Consider the following 26,184-nt stretch of genomic DNA (forward strand, 5'->3'; position numbering starts at 1 on the left):
TTCTCTTCCGTGCTTTTTGTTCCAGTGACTTTTAGTTTAGATTTTAAGCTCTCACTTGACTGTAGTCTTCTGTCTTTGTTGTCAGACTATTTTTCCATCTTTCAGCCAATGGTACAAAGAAAAGGGACACTGAAGAGAGGAGATAGCATGCTCCCGAGAAGTAGAAGGAGCCGGTGTATGTCTGGGTATAATCGTATAACCAGCCTATAAGGAAGGAAGGATTTCTATTAATGATGTAAATCGTGCCATTAGTAGTTCTCAGCCATGAACCATTGAAGGAAGGAACCTCCTGTAATTAGTCTGTATTATGACCCATTTGAAAGTTAGTCAAGCTGCTTACCTGTCTTATTTTCTGTTGAAGCTAAATCAATTCCATCTGAGTTAGGGGTTTAAACCTTCATGAAAAAGTAATTGTGGACCCAGAGCCCATCTCCAGTGTTATCATGAAAGTTGGAGAAAATTGGGAACACATACCATTTCATTTTACAATTCTTACAAAGAAAAAAAAACTGAACTATTTTCCAAGGAAAAGGAAAAAAGTGAGAACTGATTTTTTTTCTTCACTGAACAAACATTTGAGTTCTTACTGTGTTCCCAGTGATGTGCTAGGTGTTGATACCATAATGAGCCAAACTAGACATGGCCCCTGCACTCATAGTTTAGCGGGGCTTTAGGTATTAGACCTGTAATAAGGGCTATGCAGGGATGGTTCAGGTGAGAACAAGTGAAAAGGAACTGACTTGGCCAGGTGGGTTAAACAGTGACAATATTTCTCCCTGAAATCAAAGTATTCTTTTAAAACAAGAATTGAAGGGTTCTCAGAATCATTTGGTTGATAGCACATACTCGAATCACCCTAGTGGCTCAGATGATAAAGAATCCACCTGCAATGCAGGAGACCCAGGTTTGATCCTTGGGTTAGGAAGATCTGGAGAAGGGCATGGCAACTCACTCCAGTATTCTTGCCAGGAGAATTCCATGAACAGAGGCCTGGCAGGCTACAGTCCATTGGATCAGAAAGAGTCAGAAACAACTGAGCGAAAAAGACTTTCACATACTAGAACTTCTTAAGTGAAATGCCTTTTTTTTTTTTTAAGTGAGTTTGTGTTGGCAAGGAATATTTGTACAAGGCACCAACATTTATACATTATTGCAAAAGTCATTCCTATGAAAAAAGCGAAAGTCTCAAAATTATTATGAAAGGGCTTCCCAGGTGGCGCTAGCGGTAAAGTACCTGCCTGCCAATGCTGGAGACACAAGAGACGCAGGTTCAATCCCTGAGGATCAGAAAGATTCCCTGGAGAAGGTAATGGCAACCCATTCCAGTATTCTTGCATGGAGAATCCCACGGACAGAGCCTGGTGGGCTACGGTCCATTGGGTCGCAAAGAGTCGGACATGACTGAAGTGACATAACACATTGTTAGGAAAATAATTTTGACCTCAGATTCCCTAAAAAGGGCTCAGGACCTCTAGGGGTTCACAGTCTTTTCTAGATTACTGTATGCATATTATGTTTGTAGATGCAAACTTATATAATAATATGAGTTTTATAAGTATTTATATTTAAAATCCTAAAAAAACCTTAAGACAAGGCTATTATTCTGATCATTCATTCAAAAATTTTTGGTATCGTATGCAAGCACAGTTCTGGGTACTAAGACTATATCTGTGGATAAAAATGGATGAAAATATCTGCCTGCATGGAGCTGACGTCATGTCTTTTGATTTTCACTTATATCTTGGAACATGATTTCTCACTGGATGGGTCTGATTAAAATAAAATTTTTATCTGATTAAGTATGTCTATCCTACCCTGTTCTCTATTCTCTTAGTTGGCTCTTGTAATTTTTGTTTCTTTGCTTTATTAGCTTTTTGTTTCCTTTTCTTAATGTAATGAATAAATGGAATATTTTATTTAAATTCAGCTAACTTAAAGTGGCTTTTACTTACTAACTCCTTGCTTGATCAGTGACCTCAATTAAATGTTTCTTGGAGATAAGCATAATAGTGAAACCTACTCACAAATTTTTGTATTATGTTGATTGACCTTTAGATATCTAAGAAACAGGTGACCATTCTATTAACTTTTCTAGAAATGCCTATAAAGGAGAAACTGGATAGCAGTAGCACCTCCTTTTATCCTTTGTCACTCCTCCCTTTGTCCTTTAGTAGAGCAATTTACCAGTGTATGTACAAAATCAGTGAATTAATTATAAGACAGGGGTATTAGAAGTTATACTCTGGGAAAAGACTAGAAGTTCTTGGACAAGGAGGGAGGTAGTGCTGCTGAAGTGTCAGGAGGATAAAGCTAAAAATAGTGAAAATGAGTTGTTTTATAAATCCTAGGAGGACTTAAGCAGTTGGAGAGAAAACTGCTTATAAAGCCATTCATTTCACACACATTTAAAGGTAGAATCTTGTTTCTGAAACATTAAAGATTAAGATATATTTAGTATATTTTCTTAGCAGGACAGGGAATTATTTAGCATCCTATACAACTGCTTCCATGCAAAAGTTGTATTTCCATGCAAAGATTGGCTTTTAAAAAAAATTATTATTACTTTTTTTTTGCTGTATTATGTGGCTTACAGGATCTTAGTTCCCCAGCCAAGGATTGAACCCAGGTCCCTGGCAGTGAGTACATCAAATCCTAACCACTGGACTGCATGGGAATTCCCAGTGCAAAGTTTAATGAAACAGTTTGTTTTAAATCTGTTTCTCCCATTCATGCTTGAGAATTGAGAGATTTGCATATTTTAAAATTCTTTCTCTAAGATCTAATTGCCATTCAGTAGGATATTAATGTGCAGTTGAGTAGTTAGTTTTATGATGCTGCTTATAATAGCAAATAGGTGAAAAGTGAGATGGATGACTAAATTGTATTATTATTAATTAGTTGTCCTGTGAAAGTATTAGCTTCATAATCAAGCTAAATGTGGGGCTTCCCTGGTGACTCAGGGGTAAAGAATCTGCCTTCAAGTGCAGGACACGCAGGTTTGATCCTCTGGTGAAGGAAATGGCAAGCCACTTCAGTATTCTTGCCTGGGTAATTCCATGGACAGGCAGGCCTGGTGGGCTATCATCCATGGGTTTGCAAAGAGTCAGACACAAGTTAGCGACTAAAAACAACTAGCTAAGTTAAATTTATAGATTCATTGTTCTAACCAAACATCTCTCTTTTCTTGGAATAATTAGCTTTTCCCCGCCACTGAAAGTAAAAGAAACTGTATAGGGAATTCCCTGGTGGGTCAGTGGTTGGATTCCGTGCTTCCCCTATAGAGTGCAAGGGAAATAGGATCTTGCATTCTGCCAGGCACGGCCAAAAACAAACAAACAAAAAGATGATATATTTGGTTTGATTTTATTAGATCTTTGCACTTTTTTAAATAATAGAATGAAATAGCTGTATACAAATGTACTTTCAACCCTAATGAGTTTCAGAGTTACTGTTGGTAGTTTGGAAACCACTGCATTTTAATAATTTTTAAAAGGAAATACACACATAAATTGACATTTAAGACTGGGTTCCTCTGTGGTCATAGCAAAAACATTGTGAATGGCAGAGAATACAGTCTAGGAAAGCATGCATGGATCTGAGCGTCCACTCCACACTAGGGAATGCTGTATGTAGTCAACATTCTGAGGAGTACACTGGCTACTGGTGCAGATTTCTGAAGCTGAAGTGCCCTCTAAGCATTTCCTTAGTGTATCCAGACTACCTGCGGCAAATGCACTTAAGATGCATGTTAATTGTGCAAATTCATTGGCTCTTAAGCATCTTCCTCCTAGGCGGCACCCAGTTGATTCTTATGTACAATGAAGTTGGGGTACAAATTACTTCCTTATATCTATAACTGTGTAACTTTTGTTCTGAACAGAAATGTCAAATAATGTTTCCTGTGATAATTTAAAACAACTGGGGAGATAGGACTCAGCTTCCTTAAACAGTTTTGAAAACCAGTTTTCTTCTAGGCAAAAAGGATTAGAATCTTTCAAGTTTGATGTTTAATACAGTATTCTAAATTCATTTTTTAAAATGTTGTCATTTTAAAACTACTCTATCATTTTATGGGTTAAACCATACACGTTTAAAAATGACTCTGACATCTTGCCTAAAAAGTATTCATGTCTGTGATAGCTCAGAAGGTGATTTTTAGCTGGGTTTATAAATCCTTTACAATAGGATTACTACTGTAAGTTTATTGTTGGTCATTTTGTTAAGATTTAAAATACTCCTAAAAGGCCTTTAATTCCAAAGTTCCTTGATAGTAGTTCAAACTAGTTGAGAATTCTGTAAGTGATTTGCTGGTGTTGAACTAGAGCTCCTAGCTATCTCTTGGGCTGTAGCATAGTGGCAGACTTCTGAGGTACAGAGATAATGATCTTTTCACATTCCTGGGGTCCTGGCTATTAGCAGCCTTGTCATTTTACTTTGGGTGTGCTGTACAAATATTTACTATATGTGCCATGAGGGGAGAAAGTCTTGGGAAACATGGTTTAGCAAATATAAACCTCAGTGTCTTTTAAGATAGGAACTCCCTAAAGACCCTGTGATATAAGTTTGCTGGAAGATTTACTGGTAGTGCTTTAATTATTGACTCTGTGTTGTAAATTTTATTAAGAGGATTTTGGTCTGTGTTAGGATGTTGAAACTTGATTTCTTGGCCTTGCAAGGGAAGGACTACCTCCCCCTCTTTTTTTAAACCACAATAGAGAGCTGTTTGGAATTTGTTTTTGATGTTTTTGTAGGGATTCATTAATCTTAGTGATACTGAATCAAAGTTAATTCTATGAAGTTTGTTGTTTATGGGGAAAATAACCGCTGGATAAATAAATGATTTATATTGTTTTCTTTTGCCTCTTCAGAGTATAATATATTCTTCAGGATTTAAGGGACAAGGAGCTTTGTTCTGCCTTCTTGTCCCCCATCCAGAAGGGATTTATAGCAGACCAAAAGGTTGTTTGTGTATTTGTTTTCCAAATAAAATTTTAGGCCATAGAGAAATTCTCAACTGATAGGCTAAGATGACTGGTAAAACTGTAGAGGGCATGGTTGATAAAAGTTTGAGTGAGGACTGGGTGGAATATTTGTTTAACATTGTATCTGAAATAAGGATGGAATAGAGGTAGGAAATGATCTCATGATGGACTTTTTTGCATTAATAGGAGAGAGACAGGCTTAGATGGATGAATTTCCATTTTAGTCATTGTCTTTTCTTGTATAACACAGATAAAATGTTAATGCAAAATTAACCAGTTTTGCTCCGTGTTATTTCTGATGAATTGTGAGGCTGAAAAATGATAGCAAGAGAGAGACATTCTAGACTAAGTCCTAGTGTTAAGTCCTGGCGTTGATTTATGAAACAATAATAAATGAACAAACCAATCAAATATGTAGATGCAGAGATCAGAGTAGTGGTTATTACAGGGGAAGAGGCAAGAGGGAGGGCTAAATGGATAAGAGAGATCAACTGTATGGATGGAAAATAAATTTTTGGTGGTGAAAATAAAAAACAGTTACCTATGACATTTTAAGTGAGTTTTCAGACATTTATTATTGATTCAAATATATATTAGCTTAATATATGCATTTATCAGTTGGGAAATGGAGGGGTATGTGGAAGAAGGGAACTATACGCAATTTGTCTTATAAGCAGCTAATATGGGCCATTTGTGTTTTTATTTTTAAATGAAACTGAACAGTCCATAACATTTTGAGCTCACATGTCAGATGCCTGGGGTACAAGATTAAGAATTTCACATAAGTAATGTATATCTGTCTTGTATTGATACATTGGAGAATATGATTATATACTTGCTTTTTGTCCAAAGCACTATTTTTGTACTTATATCGCTAACAGGTCTATTAGAAATGTATATTATGTTTTTAAAATATTAATATTTTTTATTTTTTCACAACCTTTTAAGCTTCTGTCTTGGTGTTAGTGTATAGTTCTGGATGCCATCTACCAGCAAATAAACAGAATTTGGGTTTGGATGAACAGTCACGTTTGACCTACTGACCCAGTCTGAAGCAGGTCATGTTGTACAAATTGAATTTGTTGCTGAAATGGCAACCCACTCTAGTGTTCTTGCCTGGAGAATCCCAGGGACGGCGGAGCCTGGTCGGCTGCCGTCTATGGGGTCGCACAGAGTCGGACACGACTGAAGCAACTTAGCAGCAGCAGCAGTGACAAGAATAGGGAGGGCTGTGAGGTGGAGTCGGCAGAGTGGTCCCTTGTGGGGAATGTATTTGTGTGTGTGTTGGGAGGGTTAATTTTTGAACTACTAATTTATTTCAATCCCTGTAAGTTTTAGCCAAGATCTGATTTTGTTGCTACTGTAGTTCTTAACAATTACCTGTTACAAAAAGTGTATATATAATTTTCTTACTTCTTTAAACATTCTTTTTTCTTAAAACATTTTTTAAAGAAAATAGGTTCTTTGGATGTCCTGTGCTTACCCCCCACTTTCCTTGAGTTATTAAAATATGCTGTATAGGACTAACTTGTTTTTCTTTTTCATTTCCATACAGGAAGGAGGAAAATTATTGTTCATTTACCATTTTTAACTAGTCTTTTGACTGAGGATTATTGTGAAACATTTTACTCTTTGCTCGATTGCTCATTGGTAATACCTGTAATTTTAATAGGAATTTCAACTTTTCTAATTTGATAATAACAAATCTAGGTAAGTATAAAATCAGGATCTCATACAGTTCAGAAGATCTGAGTTTGGTTTAGAAAAATATTTTATAACCAGCAAGCCTTTCAATTTAGTTAAAGCTAAAGACAATAATGTAACTGTCCATACCAGTTGAGAGATAACTTGATCTGCAGATCACTATTTCTGATGTTCTTAAGTAGTTGCTGCTGGAAGTTAGGGACAAATCTAACAGCCATTGTAAAATCCTCTTTGTCATTTCACAGAACAGTGACTTACAGGAGCAAGGACTATCCTGAAATCTCCCTTCAACAGGATGCCTAGCGCAACATTGTAGTCAATGAGAGATCATGATACAGAGACGGAAACTTAACTGATTTATATATCAATTATCATAATCTTGTTTAAGATACTCTGAGCAAAACTCCCAGACTAAAAATCTATGCTTAAGCTTTTAGCAACAGCCTTATCACTTCCTTTAACTTTTTTTGTAGAACTTATAAAATTTATGATTGCCTACATAGTATTCTGAGAGTTAGCAGGTAAAAATTCTACCATGAGTTCTGTCTTTATCCTTACATATGGTGCTAGGATATCGTGGATATTAGATAACAAAAGGCTTGTAACTTTTCTTTTGACTCACAATAAGAAATGTATTTATATCATGTATATATTTTTTCTATTACATAGGTGTGTGTGCGTGTGAAATAAATTTCACAATAAAGTGATGCATTCTGTTTTCTGATCTGCTCTGTGGTCCTTTTTTATTAAAAAAAAAATTTTTTTTTAAAGACCAACAAATTAGTTTTGAAACCCACACATACATTTATAGCTGTCTCCTTTTAAGTAATACTCCTCACAAAGCTTGGGTTGTCTTCTCATACATTGAACTGTTTTAAAATATTTTTAAAGGTATACAAAAACATGTATCTCTAAACATGTAGTTTTATTACTTGCCTTTATCATTTGAATAATATATTCTGTGCCCTGATATTTGTTACGTCCGATGTTTTTGGCTTAACAGGCTTAAAAAGTTCCAAAGTGTCTGTCTGGCACAGTCAGCGAAGAGGGGTCAAGATTGAAAAAATTCATCTGCAAACTGTGTTTGAACTCCGTTTTCCTCTGTTTCACTGACCTGGATACAAGACATAGAGTAACTCTGCTTGGAGCCTCTAGTGTTTGGTCTTTTTTTACCACTCCCTGTTATATCATAATTCTGGGCTATAAAATTCTCGCCTGTTTTCCAGTTATGAAGTATTGGCCAAGTTAGTCCTCATGGAAAGAGGTGTGTTCATTAGTTCAAATGAGGAATTAGTTGTATATATATGTACATTTTTTCTTTAGATAGATATACTGAAATTGAACCTTAGATTAGTGGTTATTTTTTTTACCTTCAGTAATAATTTCTTAAGTTTTTATATTTTTTCTTTTGATACTTGCCTTTCTCAGTCTCAAGTTTATAGAGGTGCAAATCTTATGTGATTATAAAACTTAGTTTAAAAAAATGTGGGGCAAGATCAGACCCTTTTTCTGTCTTACTTCAGGACTGAGGAAAGCAGAAGTAATTTTTAGATTGGATTCCTTATTGTGGATGATTAGAAATGCTGTAGTAATTTGTAATTCTGCATACTATAATTCTTTTACTAATGTCTTATATAGTATATTCTGTATACTGTAATTCTTAAAGGCTCTCAATAGTTGAGAACCTATAGCATAAGATACTAAGGCTTAAGTCTGTTTCCTAAAAATATTTGTGTGTGAGTGGTTAGTCTTTTATGTTCCAGTAGGTAAAAAGTGAACTTAAAACAATGCTTCAGTCTTAAAGTTAATTTAAAAACAGAACTCGCCAAAGTTTTACTATACTTATACTTAATGTGTCTGTAGTGGCCCCACATGTCCTCTGCATAGATTCTGGCATTTAGTCTTACGGCACGTCTGAAGAGCAAAGGGATCAGGCCTGCAGTTTTCAAGCTCTGTAATGACTGCTGTTTAGATAAAAGGTGCTAGTAGTTTTTGTTTGCTTTTTTGTTTTTAAGCATCATATATCTTTGGGCATCTGATAAAACTCTGGATTGTCTCCCCAGAGAAGTAGATATATACACAATCCCTGCTACAAGAGTCACATCTGCTTAGTGCACATCTGGTGAATTAACCCTCAGATTCTCCTGGTTTTGTAATGGGAGTTGTGTGAGTTGGTACAGGAACAGCAGAGATAATCATGTTTCTTTTAACTATCTAATATTTTCATCCCATGTTACCATTAATCATGGATCAGCATTTTGGTTCATTGTGATTAAAGTTTACGAAGGCTGTTACCTGCTAAAGGTGGTCCAGAAAGGACAGCCATCCCAGCAAAGAAACTTGCAAGTCCCAAAAAGCTCTGTACTGTAGAATTCCCAGACAGATCAACCTGTAGGGGTTAGAATCCAGTGTTAACCATATTGAGGGTGATATTCTGCAGTGACTTTTGCCTACAGAGGGATAAAATACTGTGTATGTTGTCTCAAGCTATGAACAATTGGCTTCTGAGGTAGTTTGGATGGCATTCTACCCTGAAATGAAAGAGCTGAGGTAGATAGGGAATAGTAATTTGAGTAGGCAGATAGTGTTTTCGTTTTATTAGTAAGAACCATTGGTTTTTATTTCTTTTTAAAAATATTTTAGTTACTTGGTTCGGGGATATTTTCCCCCCTGAGTCTCACTACTCTTTTCTGTTAGGAAATGGTGTTTACAGTTGGAGCTGACAGTAGTATTCTTCAGTCCACCTATGGCTGAGTATCAACCACTGGTTTATAAGAAATCAGATATCACAGGAAGTTGATTTAAGTTTTAATTTTTGCTTAAGCCTTGTAATACTCTTCACCACTTATGCTAATACTGATACCAGGCCCAAAGATTCCTGGGGATTATATTCCAGAGCACTGGGGACCTAGTTCTAAGGACCCATGGGGTTCCAAGAAAAACTCAGAAGTATTTGTACAACTCCATCCCATTCAGCTCTAGGATTTTATGTCAGTTTGGGGTAAAGATGGAGAGGAGCACAATATCCCTGTTAAAGTATACAGAACTTCTCTCAACAAGAGAGAGGTCATCACTTATCAGGAAGCCCCTCTTTCTTTTAAGGAACTCTTCCCAGATGTATCTTAGAACCAAAGAAATTTCTGGAGCTGAAGAATAGAAGCCTAACCTGGGAGACTGATAAAGCGGAATCCTTCTGTTCCCTATTTTGCTTTTCTTTCTTTCCTGTTCCACATGGCTAGTCCTCTCGTCATCATCCCTCCTTACAAGATAAGATGAATAGCTGGATAGGATGTAGCTACAAGGTTTCGGAGGCCTTGGGTATGTTTTTTTTGTTTTTGTTTATAAAATAATACAAAGTATGTTTTCTCTTTGGGGGAGATGATTCTTCATACTTTTACTAAATGGTGTAGGAACATTAACGAGTGTGTCTACTCACCAGTACAGGAAGTATCAGTGCCAGGTAACCACCGGAGAAGACAGCAAAGGAGATGGTATAGGTCATAAGTAGTGGAAATGTGGTGGCTAAAGGAGCAAGCAGGTTAGTGATGCCACAGAGGATGAGGTAAGACTTGTGGTAATGATACTTCTTGATCCAGTTTTGATCAGCAACCCATCCGGAGATAATCTGACTGATGGTTTCAGTGATACCTGGAACAGTATTGAAAAGGTCTTATGAAATCCCAATTGCATTTTTCTAGCCCCTTTGAAAAATGTAAATGCATAAGGCATCTTTTCCTGTGTCGTAAGACTTCATTCACCCTGTGGCTAGGATATATGAGAAGAAAATGGTTTGATTTGTATCATTTCAGTTCAGTCACTCAGCTTAGTCATGTCTGACTCTTTGTGACCCCATGGACTACAGCAGGCCAGGCCTCTCCGTCCATCACCAACTCCTGGAGTTTACTCAAACTCATGTCCATTGAGTCGGTGATGCCATCCAACCATCTCATCCTCTGTTGTCCCCTTCTCCTCCTGCCTTCAGTCTTTCCCAGCATCAGGGTCTTTTCCAATGAGTTAGTTCTTCACATCAGGTGGCCAAAGTATTGGAGTTTCAGCTTCAGCCTCAGTCCTTCCAATGAATATTCAGGACTGATTTCCTTTGTATCAGTAGATTCTATCGTTTTTGTACCTACTCTAAATATCTAATAAAATACTGAAAAAACTCCAGATTTGGGTGGAGGAGTCATCAAGTGTTTATTCTGATTGTATTTGGAAACCTTAATACCACCAAACTGGGAATACCAGGTTATAGAAGACCCTGGGCTCAGTAGGCCTCCCTTGAAGAGGTCTTAAGGGTGAGGTAGTGAGATTTCTTGAGGATTAGTAGACCCACAGGCTAGTGTCTTGGGGAAGTCAAATGGTGGATGACTGGAGTATAAATAATAAAGTCTTACACTGGAAAAAAAAATAGATGTGAGACACTTTCTTAAAATTGCATATGAGGTTTTGGTAGTTAAGTCCTCCAAAGGTTATTATGCTTAACTTGAAAATATGTAGGAAGTCTGGAAATGGGAAATCATGTTTTGAATGTTGACGCTGTGGTTTAATTTGAATAAAATTTAAGAATAACATTTTTTACTGAGTTTCAAGGTAATAGAACCTTCTTATCCTTTATCCTATTATATGTAATGTACCAGTTAAATACTGAAAGAGATTTTCACCAAGAGGAGCTTGAGCTGCAGTTGTTTTTTAAAGTTCTTCCTATCGTTCAAATGTAAATTGCTCCCCAAAAAGGTATTTAAAATGCATACTACTATCTCCATATCTGTTTTTAGTTTTTTCCTAGAATGCATATTGAAACTATTCTGGCCTTGTTGTAAAGCCCTGTGTGTGTGTGTGTAAGTTGCTTCAGTCATGTCCAACTCTTTGTGACCCTGTGCACCATAGCCTGCCACACTCAGCTGTCCATGGGTTTCTTCAGGCAAGAATATTGAACTGGGTTGCCATGCCTTCTTCCAGGGGATCTTCCCAACCCAGGGATCAAACCCGAGTCTCCTATGTCTCCTACATTCGCAGATAGGTTCTTTACTGCCATTAGCACCACCTGGGAAGCCCTGTAAAGCCCTAATCTGATCTAGATTGATGCTACCAGACATTTCAGTGGAAAACATCAGTTCAGCTATGAATCTTTTTCTTGCGCACACAAGTTTTACTTGACCAAAGCAGTTGGGAATGGGGTGCTGTCAGTTTTGCAAGGACTTGGTAAAAGTCTTTTCCAGAAATTAGCAAGAGAGAAATTAATGTTGTCCTGCTGCTGCTAAGTCGCTTCAGTCGTGTCCGACTCTGTGCGACCCCATAGACAGCAGCCCACCAGGCTCCCCTGTCCCTGGGATTCTCCAGGCAAGAAAACTGGAGTGGGTTGCCATTTCCTTCTCCAATGTTGTGCTACTGAGAATTTTTAGGTAGTGCAAAGCAGTTCTGTCCTTCATTTTCACTTTTTTAGATTCCCTGTTTTGTCAGCTGAAAGAATCCATATTTTCTGGATCAAGCATTCTGTTTCCATTTATTTTCATAAATAACTAAAATGATTGGTTTTATTTTTCGTTTTAGTTTAAATGCTGCTGCTGCTGCTGCTAAGTCACTTCAGTCGTGTCCGACTCTGTGTGACCCCATAGACGGAAGCCCACCAGGCTCCCCCGTCCCTGGGATTCTCCAGGCAAGAACACTGGAGTGGGTTGCCATTTCCTTCTCCAATGTGTGAAAGTGGAAAGTGAAAAGTGAAAGTGAAGTCGCTTAGTCGTGTCCGACCCTTAGCGACCCCATGGACTGCAGCCTACCAGGCTCCTCCATCCATGGGATTTTCTAGGCAAGAGTACTGGAGTGGCTTGCCATTGCCTTCTCCGAGTTTAAATGTTAGCCAATCCATTAATGACTAGCCTAAGTACACATATTTATCTTATCCCTTTACTATGAGTTAAAGGGGGAAAATTGTTAGCTACAAATATTACTAAAACATTATTGAATGCTAACGATAGTTCACGTACTATTTTAAACTACATGCATTTCTTGTTTAATCCTAATAACCTTATGAGAGTAGATACTATTATTCATATATTGCAGATAAGGAAATCAAGAGACAGGCAGCATGTAACTTGCCCAAGGTCGTAACGGTCATACACTGCAAAAACTTGAACCTGGAAAGTCTAGCTCTAGAACCAATTCTTTCAACCACTGCACTGTGCTTCTACATCAGATTTTTTTGCTTCCTAAAATGACTGTTTCCACTACAATCCAGCTTTGTAAGGTTCATTATCTAGCAAATACTTAGCTACTGACCTATGAAAATAAGACTTGGTTTGGGGTCCCCTGTCTTGTAGGGAGAGCCTGTGTACAAGATGCAGTGACAGAGCTATGAAAGGGAAGGCTTGCTGCTCGCATTAGCGTCAAAAAACTTGCTTTCCTGGCCCTCCCCAAACTCCTTTTTAAAAATATTATTTTCCTTCAAAAATGTAATCAATTTTTGTAGAATATATTTTTCCTTTTGAGGGTGAGGTAGAAGTAGGCTTTCTTACCAGCTATAGAAACAAGGTAGGAGGCATCCATGATGTTTATCCCCAGTGTTTTGGCTCTGGCTACCAGGTGAAAGGTAGGGATGAAATATGCCAGCTGACTGAGAAGAAAAGACCACGTAAATATGTAGAAAAAAGGATTCTTAAAGGGAGAAAAGTCAAAGAGTTTTTGTTCACAGCTCCGCGAGGTAGTCTTTTTCCGATAAGTTTCTTCATTAGTTTTTCGAAAGAGTCCATTTCTCTTACATTCATTGTTGAATTCTTTGCTTTGATTTTGTGGGACAGTTAAACTTATACCTGGTTGTCCTTCCTTCTGCATAATACTGTCCCTGATGACCAACTCTTGTATCTCATTGCAGCATGATGTTTCTGTTCCACATGCTGCCTCTGGACCACTTGGAGACAAACTACTTTCATCTTTAATATCAGAATTGCTCTTGCTTTTGATATGAATGGGTCGCAAGAGCATACTAGAAGGAACCAGATGCAATGTGATAGCTCCAAGTAATATAAGGGCACCTAAACAGGAGAGAAAAATTGAGAAGTTAAACTAAAATTACCTCTTTGATTTCACAATATTCTGTATCCTTAGACTCAGAAGAGGCCCCACCACTAAATATTCAGTCATAGTACAATAATTCCTGAAAGCACTGCTTTGTTTTTGAATTTAGCCGAAAGTATTTAAATCCATTGACTTAACTGTTAGCCGTACACATTGCTGTATCCTTGTGAAAACAGGGAGACCTTTGGAGATAGCCAGAAAGCCATACCAAAGGTAGCATGGGAGGAGTTACTTGTACTAAAGAAAAATGTTTTGGTGTGTGGGTTGGGGTGGAGGGGGGAGTCATATTTCAAATGTTAGAAAATTACAATGTGTTTTAAATCCTGATTTGAGGCTTTGGATTTAGGTACAGAAAATACAGAATTGGGCAATGGGGATTATTTGGAAACTGCTTTAGAAGAGGAGATAGCTGTTTCATCTCATGATGTTTTAAATTCCTTGAAAGAAGACAGATGCCAGTGTTGCCTTTGAAACTGAGTAATAGCTTGACTTCAGCATGTCCTGACCAAAGCTGTGACTTGTGTGTGTTGCTTCTAGAGATAGAATTGGCTGTAGGTTCTACTATCTTGCTATCTTGTCTTAGGGATTTGTCAACTGGTCCTGTTCACCATATTAGTGATTTTTAAAATCAGGAATGGAAAAGGGAAAGTTCAACAAAATTGCTCTGTAGGTAGGAATAGTCATATGTATATTCATGTATATTTACGTATACATAGATTTTTTTCACCAATAACTTGAGGTTATTTTAAATCAATTGTTTTATCTCAGGTATGAGAAAAATTATAGAGTGAATGATTTTTATTCATTCATGAAAATTTATAGTTGACAGTATATAAATGTTAAGGAACATAATCCTCTTTTTGCCCAATTCCATCCTTTTTAGTGAATCTGATGGAGGAATCTTTTATTTTTTTGTTTTTTAATGCAGATGTTTTTCTTAAAAAATGTGAAAAGGCTTTGAGGAGATTCTTGCTTCCCAGGAGTACTGCTATCCCTGCAGAGGTGTGCTCCCCCAGCCACACAAATTGCCTTCCATCCCCTCAGACTTGAATTTGAGTTGCCTGTGTAGGCTGGCAAGGCCTTGAAGTAATTCAGAGTCTCTTTTGCTATCTGTTCTCCAGGGAAAAATGCTCACCTCCTCTCTAGTCATCAAAGGGAGAGGGCTCAACATTAAATCTTGCAGTATTGGTGGTTCAGGACTCACCTGTCCAGTCATACAGATCTATCAGGACTTTCGTAAAGGGTGCTAACAGAAATGTCAGTCCCATCCCTGAACGGGCAATAGCTGTAGAAAAAGCTAATCGTTTTTTGAAGTATTTGGTAGTGACCACAGCAGCGACTTGGTACAAGAAAGCAGAGCCCAAACCTAAAAGAAAAACATAATGTTAATAGCTAGGAGTCACTTTCACATTAAGTGGCTTGGTACTGGATAAGAGATTCTCCCGAACCTGAGATAATATAAGTAGGCCTTTTGAACTCACAGTAAAAGGAAAGTTTCCTGGTTCCATTTTTTTTTTAAGTCTTATTTTTACAGTGGACTCACCAGGTAAAAATCCCATAGTCACACAAAGAAAGGGAATGCTTGTAGCCCAGCTGCTGATCAGATATCCACCAGCAACAAGGAAAGCCCCAAGACTGGAGGCGGTTTTCTCTCCAGTTATGTCACAAATAACAGCAACTAGGGGACCTTGGGGAAAGAAACAAACACCAGTTAAATATGCCCTGGCATCCCTTCTCTTCTGGTGTACAGTTTAAATGGGCAACTGAAGGAAAATAAAAGGACTTTACTTTTGTGTATCCTTCAAAAGGGTGTCTGTATTGAGTTTCTTAATATTCCTAGTTCCACACTATTCTGCTTTTTTAGAAAAAGTTTTTGTCTTTTGTTTGTTTTGAAGAAAAGATAATGTAAATAAGCAGGTTTGGAATGGAAGCTTACTGAAAAGGCATTATAAAACCTCTGCAAGAAGAGGTTGTGTCTAGTGACCTATAACTAGAACAAAGTTCAGTTATTTATCTACACTGTGATGCGTATGCTTAGATGATCAGGTCAGAGCTTTATGGTCTGACTTCCCAGTTGAGAGACTGACTCACTGAACCTATGATGTTAAATAGATTCTTCAACTTTGTTTGAACCCTAATTTCTCCAGTTTTGCCAAGTCAAGTGGAGGTAAACACTTTAAGTCCTTAGTCTTCTCAGCTTTACATATTGATAAATGAACCTGAGTTTTAGTAATGCTCTGTCTTGAATGACTGACAGATAAGTCTTCTTGAAATTGCCCTTTGTGTTCCTTCTCCTTGGACAGCAAGCTTATCATCGACTTTATACCTGCAAAAAAACGAAGTGATGACATGATGGATCCAATCCAACCAGTTTGCTCTGAGGTGCCTTCAAACTCTTCTTGAAAAACCACAAAGAAAATTGCAAAAGTCTTGGTCATCCCCATCACAAATACATTTACCTAAATCAAAGCAGAGCAGAGTCCAAGTCAGGTGGTGAGTAAGCCATTACAGGGGAGGTTAGAACTGCTGGCAGCTTTGATTCTCTGGCTCACCTGTATTTTACGTTTGTTTGCCAATTCCTTTTTATAACATGTTATATTTTATGGGGCGGTTGTCCCATTAGAGCGTCTAATCACTTTACATGAAAGCATCTCATTTAATCCTCATTACGAAGCATGGAATAGGTATGTCAATATTGTATTAGAAATTCAGGGAACTACCTTCCACGCTCCCAATGCAGGGGGTCCACATTTGATCCCTGGTTGGAAAACTAGATTCCACATGCCACAATTAAGAGTTAGCATGCCGCAACTAAAGATCCTTTATGCTGCAGTGAACATCCTGTGTGTCGCAACATAGATCCAGCACAGCCAGATAGATAGGAAGAAATACAGGAAATTAAGGTTTAGAGAACTTAAAGGTCATATATTGACCAATCACTGTACCATTCTGTTAATATGATCTGTTAAAAACAGCTAATTCTAGTTACCTCAGTGAGAGAGATGTGTTGGTCCAAAAGAATTGTTCTGTGAGACTTTAGATTAGCTAGACTAACCTAAGAGTTTGCTTTAACTATGCTTTTGAGCTGAATATGCCTGGACAGCAAGGGTAATGAGGATGTATGATCACCTTACATTTGTCCCCTTACCCTCCTTGCCCGTACCATCCTTCTCTCCACTAGGGGCAGCACCCTCTTTGAGGTCAGGTTTTCTTTCAGTGCAGTACTTAAATTTGTTTCTTGGAATTCTGATTAGAAGGGGGGCAGTGAGGAGCAAGGTTCTGAGGGGAAGTGGAAAGGAGGCTTAGCCAGTCTCTAGTCAAAAAGCCCAGAAACCACGCATACTCACTCTGTCTCCAGGGGCTTCCTAGTGGCCCCTTTCTTTTCCTTTGTTCAGTGGCCTTGTTGTTCGAAGCCTACTTTCTCTGCTTTGAAGTTGGCCATGCTTTGTGGAGAGCTTCCCTGGTGGCTTAGATGGTAAAGCGTCTGCCTACAATTTGGGAGACCCGGGTTCAATCCCTGGGTTGGGAAGATGCCTAGAGAAGGACATGGCAACCCACTCCAGTATTCTTGCCTGGAAAATCACATGGATGGAGGAACCTGGTAGGCTACAGTCCATGGGGTTGCAAAGAGTCAGACACGACTGAGCGAGTTGACTTTCTTTCTATGCTTTGTGGAAGGACCACTGGTCCTGGGTTCCTTATCACTGATTCTTTCTCTCTGGTTCTGCACTCATCTCAATTTACAGTGAAGACATAGGCAATCATTCGCTATGATTGACTGTCCATGGGATTTTCCAGGTAAGAATACTGGAGTGGGTTTCTATTTCCTTCTCCAGGGGATCTTCCAAACCCAGGAATCAAACCCTGGTGTCCTGCATTGCAGGCAGATTCCTGCGTTGCAGGCGGATCCTTTACTGACTGAGCTATGAGGGAACTCATGGTGTAGTTGTGAATACTGTGTTCTGCCTGCAATCAGCCTGCCTGTGCTGGAATCCTGGCTCTGCTTTGTACTAGGGGTGTGACCTTGGGTGAACTACAAAAGTTACCCTTCCTCTTTTGTAAAGTGGAAATAAAGGACTAGTTCATAGTTCCACCTAGTTCATAGGACTGTGAAGACAGAAAATTCTGGTAAATAATAACCTATTAACTATGTTTTTATCATTTTGTGTAACCATTCTGCTTTCTCAGGAGCTCGAGACTCATGTTACTGTCTGCGATATCTTTCTCACTTAGGTTAACTTACCCAGAACTAAATTCATCTTTCTCTTACCTCATGCCTGTTTTCCCTTCTCATTTCTCTTGATTGGTACCATCTACTGACTCACCCAAATCAGAGACCTGCCTCCATTTAGAAACTTCCTTTCCTCAGCTTCTACCTGCTAAATAAAGTAACCAAGACGTTCTGCTCCATCCTCACCAATAGACTCTTCATATTAGTATTATTTCTTGTCTGGAGTGAGGGACTAGGAATCAGTGGTGACTCAAAGGCTTCAAAAGATGGGATGGTGAGGAGGAAGTCCTTTAATGTATTTTTCCCATTCTGATTTGATAGAAACTATAAGACTTTACTTATTTAGAGTGAACAGTGCTATGGACACCAGGGCTATATATTCAAAAATGAAAAAGCATTTTATCAAGCACTTTGTAATCATAATGTACCTCAAAGGTGCCTCTGTCAGGAAATGAGGTTAGAGAATATGCACGAACTTTAAATGACACAGACTTGTTTCTTCTGGTTCAAAATACAGAGTGGTGATTGCATCCTCTAATGAGTAAGGAGCAATACAATGAGTCCTCATTCGATAAAATTACCCTTTCTCCTCTTCTGTGGTCATGGATTCCGTGCTGGCATCTACAGGATGCTGGCTTCTAGGTTCTTAACCACCTGAATTTGGCTAACTACTGGTCCCCAAAGTTCAGAACCTTTTATCTCTGGCCTTTCCTTGATGTCTGGGCATAGCAGCAGTAAGTAGATGTGACTTGTCTCTACTAACTGGGACTGTACCTTCCACTGTGTATATCAAGAAGACCAAGGAGACAGCCTTTGTATCTACTCTGCCTCCCTCCCTTAACTTGTAACCTTCCAACTTTGTTCCTGTTTGACTCGGATAGTAAAAATCTTTATCCCAAGGTCTAAATATTCCCTTAGTTAACTGAAGTCTGTAGTCTACTATTTCATCTCATATTTTGGACTAAGGTTGATGGGTTTCAGTCCTGTTCCAGTGTCCACATCAGACGTTATAAATGGTCTTCCCCCAAAATAAAAGCCCTTAGAAATTCTGCAGCCCTCTCATTTCCTTTTTATCTTTAAAAGCATGCCTTCCTACCACCCCCATTCCCATAGTAAGAACTCCCTCACCAGACCATTCTAAGAATATTGTCTTGGGAAAGGAGGCTAGATCACAGTGGCTTCTTTTGAATGCCGAACATCAGGCTTTGTCAGAGATTATTGTTTAATAACAATAGAGTTTTGCCCAGAGAACGCACTGGTCATAGCAAACACCCTCTTCCAGCAACACTAGAGAAGACTCTACACATGGATATCATCAGATGGCCAATACCAAAATCATTTTGATATATTCTTTGCAGCCAAAGATGGAGACGCTCTATACAGTCAGCAAAAAACAAGACTGGGAGCTGACTGTGGCTCAGATCATGAACTCCTTATTGCCAAATTTGGACTTAAATTGAAGGAAGTAGGGAAAACCACTAGGCCATTCAGGTGTGACCTAAATAAAATCTGTTATGATTATACAGTGGAAGTGAGAAATAGATTCAAGGGATTAGATCTGATAGAGTGCCTGAAGAACTATGGACAGAGGTTCGTGACATTGTACAAGAGGAAGTGATTGAGACCATCCCCAAGAAAAACAAAAAGGCAAAATGGCTGTCTGAGGAGGCCTTATAAACAGCTGAGAAGAGAAGCTAAAGGCAAAGGAGAAAAGGAAAGATCTACCCATTTGAATGCAGAGTTCCAAAGACTAGCAAGGAAAGATAAAGCCTTCCTCAGTGATCAGTGCAAAGAAATAGAGGAAAACAATAGAATTGGAAAGACCAGAGATCTGTTCAAGAAAATTAGAGATACCAAGGGAACATTTCATGCAAAGATGGGCACAATAAAGGACAAATGGTATGGACCAAACAGAAATAGAAGAAATTAAGAAGAGGTGGCAAGAATACACAGAAGAACTATACAAAAAGGATCTTCATGACCCAGATAAACACAGTGGTGTGATCACTCACCTAGAGCCAGACATCCTGGAATGTGAAGTCAAATGGGCCTTAGGAAGCATCACTATGAACAAAGCTAGTGGAAGTGATGGAATTGCAGGTGAGCTATTTAAAATCCTAAAAGATGATGCTGTGAAAGTGTTGCACTCAATATGCCAGCAAATCTGGAAAACTCAGCAGTGGTCAGAGGACTGGAAATGGTCAGTTTTCATTCCAATCCCAAGGAAAGGCAATGCCAAAGAATGTTCAAACTACCACACAATTGCACTCATCTCACAGGCTAGCAAAGTAATACTCAAAATTCTCCAAGTCAGGCTTCAACAGTACATGGAACCATGAACTTCCAGATGTTCAAGCTGGATTTAGAAAAGGAACCAGAGATCAAATTGCCAACATCTGCTGGATCATCAAAAGAGCAAGAGAGTTTCAGAAAACCATCTACTCCTGCTTTATTGACTACGCCAAAGCCTTTGTGTGGATCACAACAATCTGGAAAATTCTTCACGAGATGGGAATACCAGACCACCTGACATGCCTCCTGAGAAATCTGTATGCAGGTCAAGAAGCAACAGTTAGAAATGGACATGGAACATCAGACTGGTTCCAAATTGGGAAAGGAGTACGTCAAGGCTGTATATTGTCACCGTGCTTATTTAACTTATATGCAGAGTACATCATGAGATACACTGGACTGGATGAAGCACAAGCTGGAGTCAAGATTGCCAGGAGAAATATCATTAACCTCAGATAATGCAGATGACACCACCTGTTTATGGCGAAGAAAAACTAAAGAGCCTCTTGATGAAAGTAAAAGTGAAAAAGTTGGCTTAAAGCTCAACATTCAGAAAACTAAGATCTGGTCCCATCACTTCATGGCAAACAGATGGTGAAACAATGGATACGGTGAGAGACTTTATTTTGGGGGGCTCCAAAATCACTGCAGATGGTGACAGCAGCCATGAAATTAAAAGACATTTGCTCTGTGGAAGGAAAACTATGACCAACCTAGACAGCATATTAAAAAACAGAGACATTATTTTGCCAACAAAGGTCTGACTAGTCAAGGCTATGGTTTTTCCAGTGGTCATGTATGGATGTGAGAGTTGGACTATAAAGAAAGCTGAGCACTAAAGAATTGATATGCTTTTGAACTGTGGTGTTGGAAAAGACTCTTGAGAGTCCGTTGGACTGCAGGGAGATTGAACCAGTCAATCCTAAAGGAAATCAGTCCTGAATATTCATTGGAATATTCATTGATGTTGAAGCTGAAGCTCCAGTACTTTGGCCACCTGATGTGAAGAACTGACTCATTTGAAAAGACCCTGGGAAAGATTGAGGGTGGGAGAAGAAGGGGACGACAGAGGATGAGATGGTTGGATGGCATCACCAACTCGATGGACATGAGTTTGAGTAAGCTCTGGGAGTTGGTGATGGACAGGAAAGTCTCGCATGGTGCAATCCATGGAGTTGCAAAGAGTTGAACACAACTGAACAAAGCTATGTTATTCTACTCCAGGTTCCTCTCTAGTATCACCATAGCTCTTGACCTTCTCAAACTTGTTTCATCAAAGAGTAATCTGTTAGGTTATCTCTGCTTCCTCTCATCTCACTCCAATGCATGCCTCTTATCTACATTATTAGAGACTTCATTGTTGCTAAACCAATAGCTCATGTCGTTTCTATCATATCTGGCCTCTCTGCACCATCTGCTTCTGCACATTTCTGCCTTAACTTTTGTGATGCTAACCGCTAACTGCTTCTCAGTTTCCTCTGAGCCATCCTCCACCCATCCCCTAGGCATCACTTTCCCTAGGGTTCATTCCCAGTTTCTGTCTCCCTCTCCCCGGTGACTTGAATACACTGACTTATAGTTCAAACCCCTGTGTGTGCTGCTGACTCACAAGTCTCAGTATGCAGATCCTGGGCTTCAGATGCACACAGACTATGTTGAACACATACATGACTCTTATGTCACAGGTCCCCCAGACTCAGTGCCCAAAGTTAAGCCCTTCAAGCCTTCTTTAGGTTTTGTCCCCTTCTCATGTACAACTCTGAAGGGCATACATTATCCTCCATGTTGTCCAAGCCAGCATCCTAGGACTCCATGATTCCCTATCTCCCTGCCATTCAGTTACTCCACAGTCTTCATGGTATCTCGTCAATATTGCTCAGATCTGTATTTCTTCTCCATCCCAATTGCTACTATCGTATTGTTTTCTCACCTGGATTACTGCAGCATCCCTCCAGTGGACCTCCCTGCTTCCAGGCCTATCCATCACCAGTCCACTATCTGCTCTGCCACCAGAGCTACTGTCCTGAAATATAAATCTGATTCCATTACTCCCCCCTTTTTTTTTTCTTAAAAGTCCTCCAAAGTCTCTGCCCATCTCTCCAACTTCGTATTTATCACCTTGTTTATTCATAAATTTGTCCATCAGACCATCCCTTCTCCCATCTTCCAGCAGGTATTTATTGAGTGTGTCCTGTGTTTTGACTGCTGCCTAGGGGACTTGGCTTATAGTGGTGAGCAAACAGACCCAGTAAATGGCCCTGTGCTCGTAGAACATTCAGTCCAGAGAGATAGGTTGAAAACAGAAAACAGTCATGCAGATTATGCAGTTATAAAGTATGGTAAGTTAGAATGAGACCTTTTTTTTTAAAAAAAAGGGGAGCTCCTGAAGGGTATGTTGTTACCTGGGTTTTTCACTCACCTTTTCAGGATCTCATCTATTCTAGAAAAGCAAACTTACACAGGCATGAAAGCATCATCATCCAAGTACCCACACTACTACTGTGGCTGATTGGCCTGAGTTAATTATTACCATTTTGAGGACCCAAAATGTTTTATGTGTGTGCTTAAGAGTCGCATCACATCCCAAAAAGTGCGTGCTCAGTCCCTTCAGTCACGTCCAACTTTGTGACCCTATGGACTGTAGCCCGCCATGCTCCTCTGTCTCTGGGATTCTCCAGGCAAGAACACTGGAGTAGATTGCCATGCCCTCCTCCAGGGGATCTTCCCAACCTAGTGATCAAACCCACATCTCCTGTGTCTCCTGCATTGCAGGCTGATTCTTTACCCACTGAGCCACCTGAGAAGCCCATGGAAAGTGAGAGATTGTTAACTAATCTCATTAGACAACTGTTCTTAGCAACCACTAAATTAGATTACTTCCTATCCTCAGAGCATAATGCAGGAAAAAGTGGGAGAACTCAAGATCCTCACCAATAATGGCGGTTTTGCAAAGCCTGTGATGTGAGGAAGTGGCCCAGCCACAGGAAGGCTCTCAGACTTAGTGTGTCCTTGTTTTCCTTTTTAGTAACACTTCTGGGAGGAAGGAAAAGAGATTCCATGTTCTTTAGTAATGAAGCTAATGTTTAACAAGTAGTCCTCAGGTTAGGAGTTTTGTAAATTCTGGCTGAGGACCTCTGCCTCCCTCCTTTCCCATTCTCTGTCATGATGGAGGAGGTGTGGTCCTTCTATCCTGTGGGCTGCAGGTTAGTTAGAAGTCACCAGGACCTGCACTCCCCTCCTTGGAAGCTTCTTACTGTAGGACTGGGCTGAGGCAGAGGATCAGGAGGGAAGGATATCTTTGTGGAGGACATTTTAAAGTTGACTTACTTGGGAAACTTAGGAATCATGGAACTGGTGCCACACTCAGGGTTTAAGGTACAGCAGTGATGGGATTCATCAATCCCATCAGGATGACCATGCCGATTCAGATCAGTCTCATTGTAACAACCCTAAGAGCTTCTGGGAGGATAAGGGAAAGAAGTTAATTAAAAAATGGAGTCGGATCTGCTTATGAATGAAGGGAAAAAGTCAGGCTCCAGTTTCCTTTCCTGTCTTCCTTTCCAGACATGTCAGAAATACATTGGGCCTAACTGGCAAGTTATGGTTGGTGGGGATGGGTTGGGAAGTGGACACCAGGCAGAAGAAAGGTCCCAGCCTCCTAGGAGAGAAGGAAGTTGCTTGCAGCAGTTACATGTTTTCTTGACTGAGCTGGGGAATCCCCTCCCTGCCCACACTCACAGAAGCACATTTTAGCAGTTTCTAGCAATGGCACCTGGAGAAAGCAATGGCAAGCCATTCCAGTACTCTTGCCTAGAAAATCCCATGGATGGAGGAGCCTGGTAGGCTGCAGTCCATGGGGTAGCTAAGGGTCGGACACGACTGAGTGACTTCACTTTCACTTTTCACTTTCACACATTGGAGAAGGAAATGGCAACCCACTCCAGTGTTCTTGCCTGGAGAATCCCAGGGACAGAGGAGCCTAGTAGGCTGCAGTCCATGGGGTCACTAAGAGTCGGGCACGACTTAGCAGCAGCAGCAGTGCTATTTCCAGGATGGCTAAATGGGATTGTCCCCAAATCCTAACTGCCATGCAGCCAGAGCAGAGCTGCTAATGGTGGCTGGAGCATTCTGTAGGTTTAAGGAATGCTGAGGAGGAGTAGGAGACAGGATGGCAGTGTTTTTGGTTTCACTCAAGGAGAACATTTTCAACTTGCAGGTTCATTGGCAGTTCCTTTCCTTACTTGGATCCCCTTTCCATTCAAATGTAAAGGGTTTCATGCTTGATCTTCCTATTAGGCTGCTCTGAGCCTTTCCCCAGAAAACTTTCTTTCAGGCAGTGGGGAAGGAGAAAGTAACTTACCAGGAAGAAATGAAATACGACCATCCATCCCCAACCTCCATCCAGGGTTTTCTTGTAAGATTGAACCTTCCTTTTCAGCATGATTCTTCGTTTGTTTTAAATGCAGAAGATCCCTGTGACAAATCCAAGACAGATGTTGGCTTTGTTGACAAATTGATCTGAACTTTAAGCTTTATTTTTTTCTGTGGTATAAAACTACTTGTACTGGGCTTCTATGGTGGCTCAGTGGTGAAGAATCTGCCTGCCAATGCAGGAGACATGGGTTTGATTCCTGGTCCGGGAGGATCCTGCATGCCATGGAGCAACTAAGTCCATGGACCACAACTACTGAGCTGGTGTTCTAGAGCTGGAACCAGCAACTACTGAAGCCTGTCCACCCTAGAGCCCATGCTCCACAACAAGAGAAGCCACTGCAAGGAGAAGCTTATGTGCTGCAACTAGAGAGTAGCCACCAACTTGGAGCAATTAGAGAAAGCCCACATGCAGCAATGAAGACCCAGCACACCAAAAATAAATTTAAAAATTTAAAAACCACTTGTGATTTTTTTTCAGCCCACCTCTTTAAGAATAGATGATTTCTTGTCAGCAAATTGGCACTTGCCTGTCAACTAGAAATTGGCATTTGCCAAGAGCCTTTGCCAGCGACTGAAAAGCAACAAGGGCGTTTGCCATCTGCCTCTGGAGCTTGAACCCTGTGCTACTGCAGCTGTTAGCCTTCAACACCCCCTGAAGGAATTCAAGGTGGAATGAGGCATCTGTGCTCCAGGGAATCTGGTGGAGCAGGTCTTTAGATAGATATTTTTAGGAACTGATTTCATGATCCCAATCCTTACATCTCTTCAGATCTAGAAAATCACTAAATCCCATCTCAGCTCCTTGTGACTAGCAGAAAACTTTAAGCACTTGATTGCACTGAACTCCCCCCTTCACCAAAATCATATATTGACCTTCATTGACTGCCTCTTTGGAGCAGTCTCAGAGCTAGCTGAGATGCTGTCTCCCTGGCTGCTGTCCTCATTTTGCCCCAGATAAAACTTGCAACTCTCAAGTTGTACATCTTTTTAGTCGACACTTCTCATGTCTAAAGTTGTTTATAGGCTCTCTGATCTCAACCTCAAAAATACAAGCAAGGCTTTGTACCATTTGGGGAATATTTGTGGAGGTCTGCTGCCTGACTTCCCCTGGAATTCCACAGAGTGCTGACAGTTCTCTTGGAGTATGTCCTTACTTAACATAAGTCTGCCCAACTAGACTACCCTTAAATCTTGTTTATTCCATAATCACGATCCAGGCAGAACCATGGGAGAAAATAGAAAAAGATAACAAAAGGCTGTGATATGAGGGACAGAAATCTCTCTTCTACCAGTGTGAGTGGCCTCTAAAAGATGACCAGTTTACTTCAGGTAGGAATTGCAAAGGAGTTGACTGCAAAGCCTTACTTCATTGATTGCTGGGTGGCCACTCCTCACACTGTCCTCCCCCCAGGTCTGAAGTCAAATCCTAGGGCAAGTTGTGCACCACCCTCTGGTCCTCTGGGTAATAAG

The 26,184-nt window shown here is 39.8% G+C and overlaps 1 protein-coding gene across 1 annotated transcript; it reads right to left on the reverse strand.

Moving 5' to 3' along the window:
* Nucleotides 1-24,823, reverse strand: SLC16A4 (solute carrier family 16 member 4). The gene is made up of 8 exons (XM_055401813.2): nucleotides 24,641-24,823; nucleotides 16,084-16,216; nucleotides 15,301-15,444; nucleotides 14,962-15,123; nucleotides 13,199-13,714; nucleotides 10,123-10,334; nucleotides 8,982-9,075; nucleotides 1-204 (listed from the first exon to the last, which is right to left on the reverse strand). Exons 1-8 carry the CDS (start codon nucleotides 24,719-24,721, stop codon nucleotides 44-46), a joined length of 1,503 nt encoding a protein of 500 aa, XP_055257788.1. The 5' UTR covers nucleotides 24,722-24,823; the 3' UTR covers nucleotides 1-43.
* Between the last annotated feature and the right edge of the window lie 1,361 nt (nucleotides 24,824-26,184).

The sequence above is a fragment of the Moschus berezovskii genome, chromosome 4, assembly GCF_049115385.1.
Source record: "Moschus berezovskii isolate FMDL1 chromosome 4, NW_MosBer_1.0, whole genome shotgun sequence".
Lineage (NCBI taxonomy): Eukaryota > Metazoa > Chordata > Mammalia > Artiodactyla > Moschidae > Moschus > Moschus berezovskii.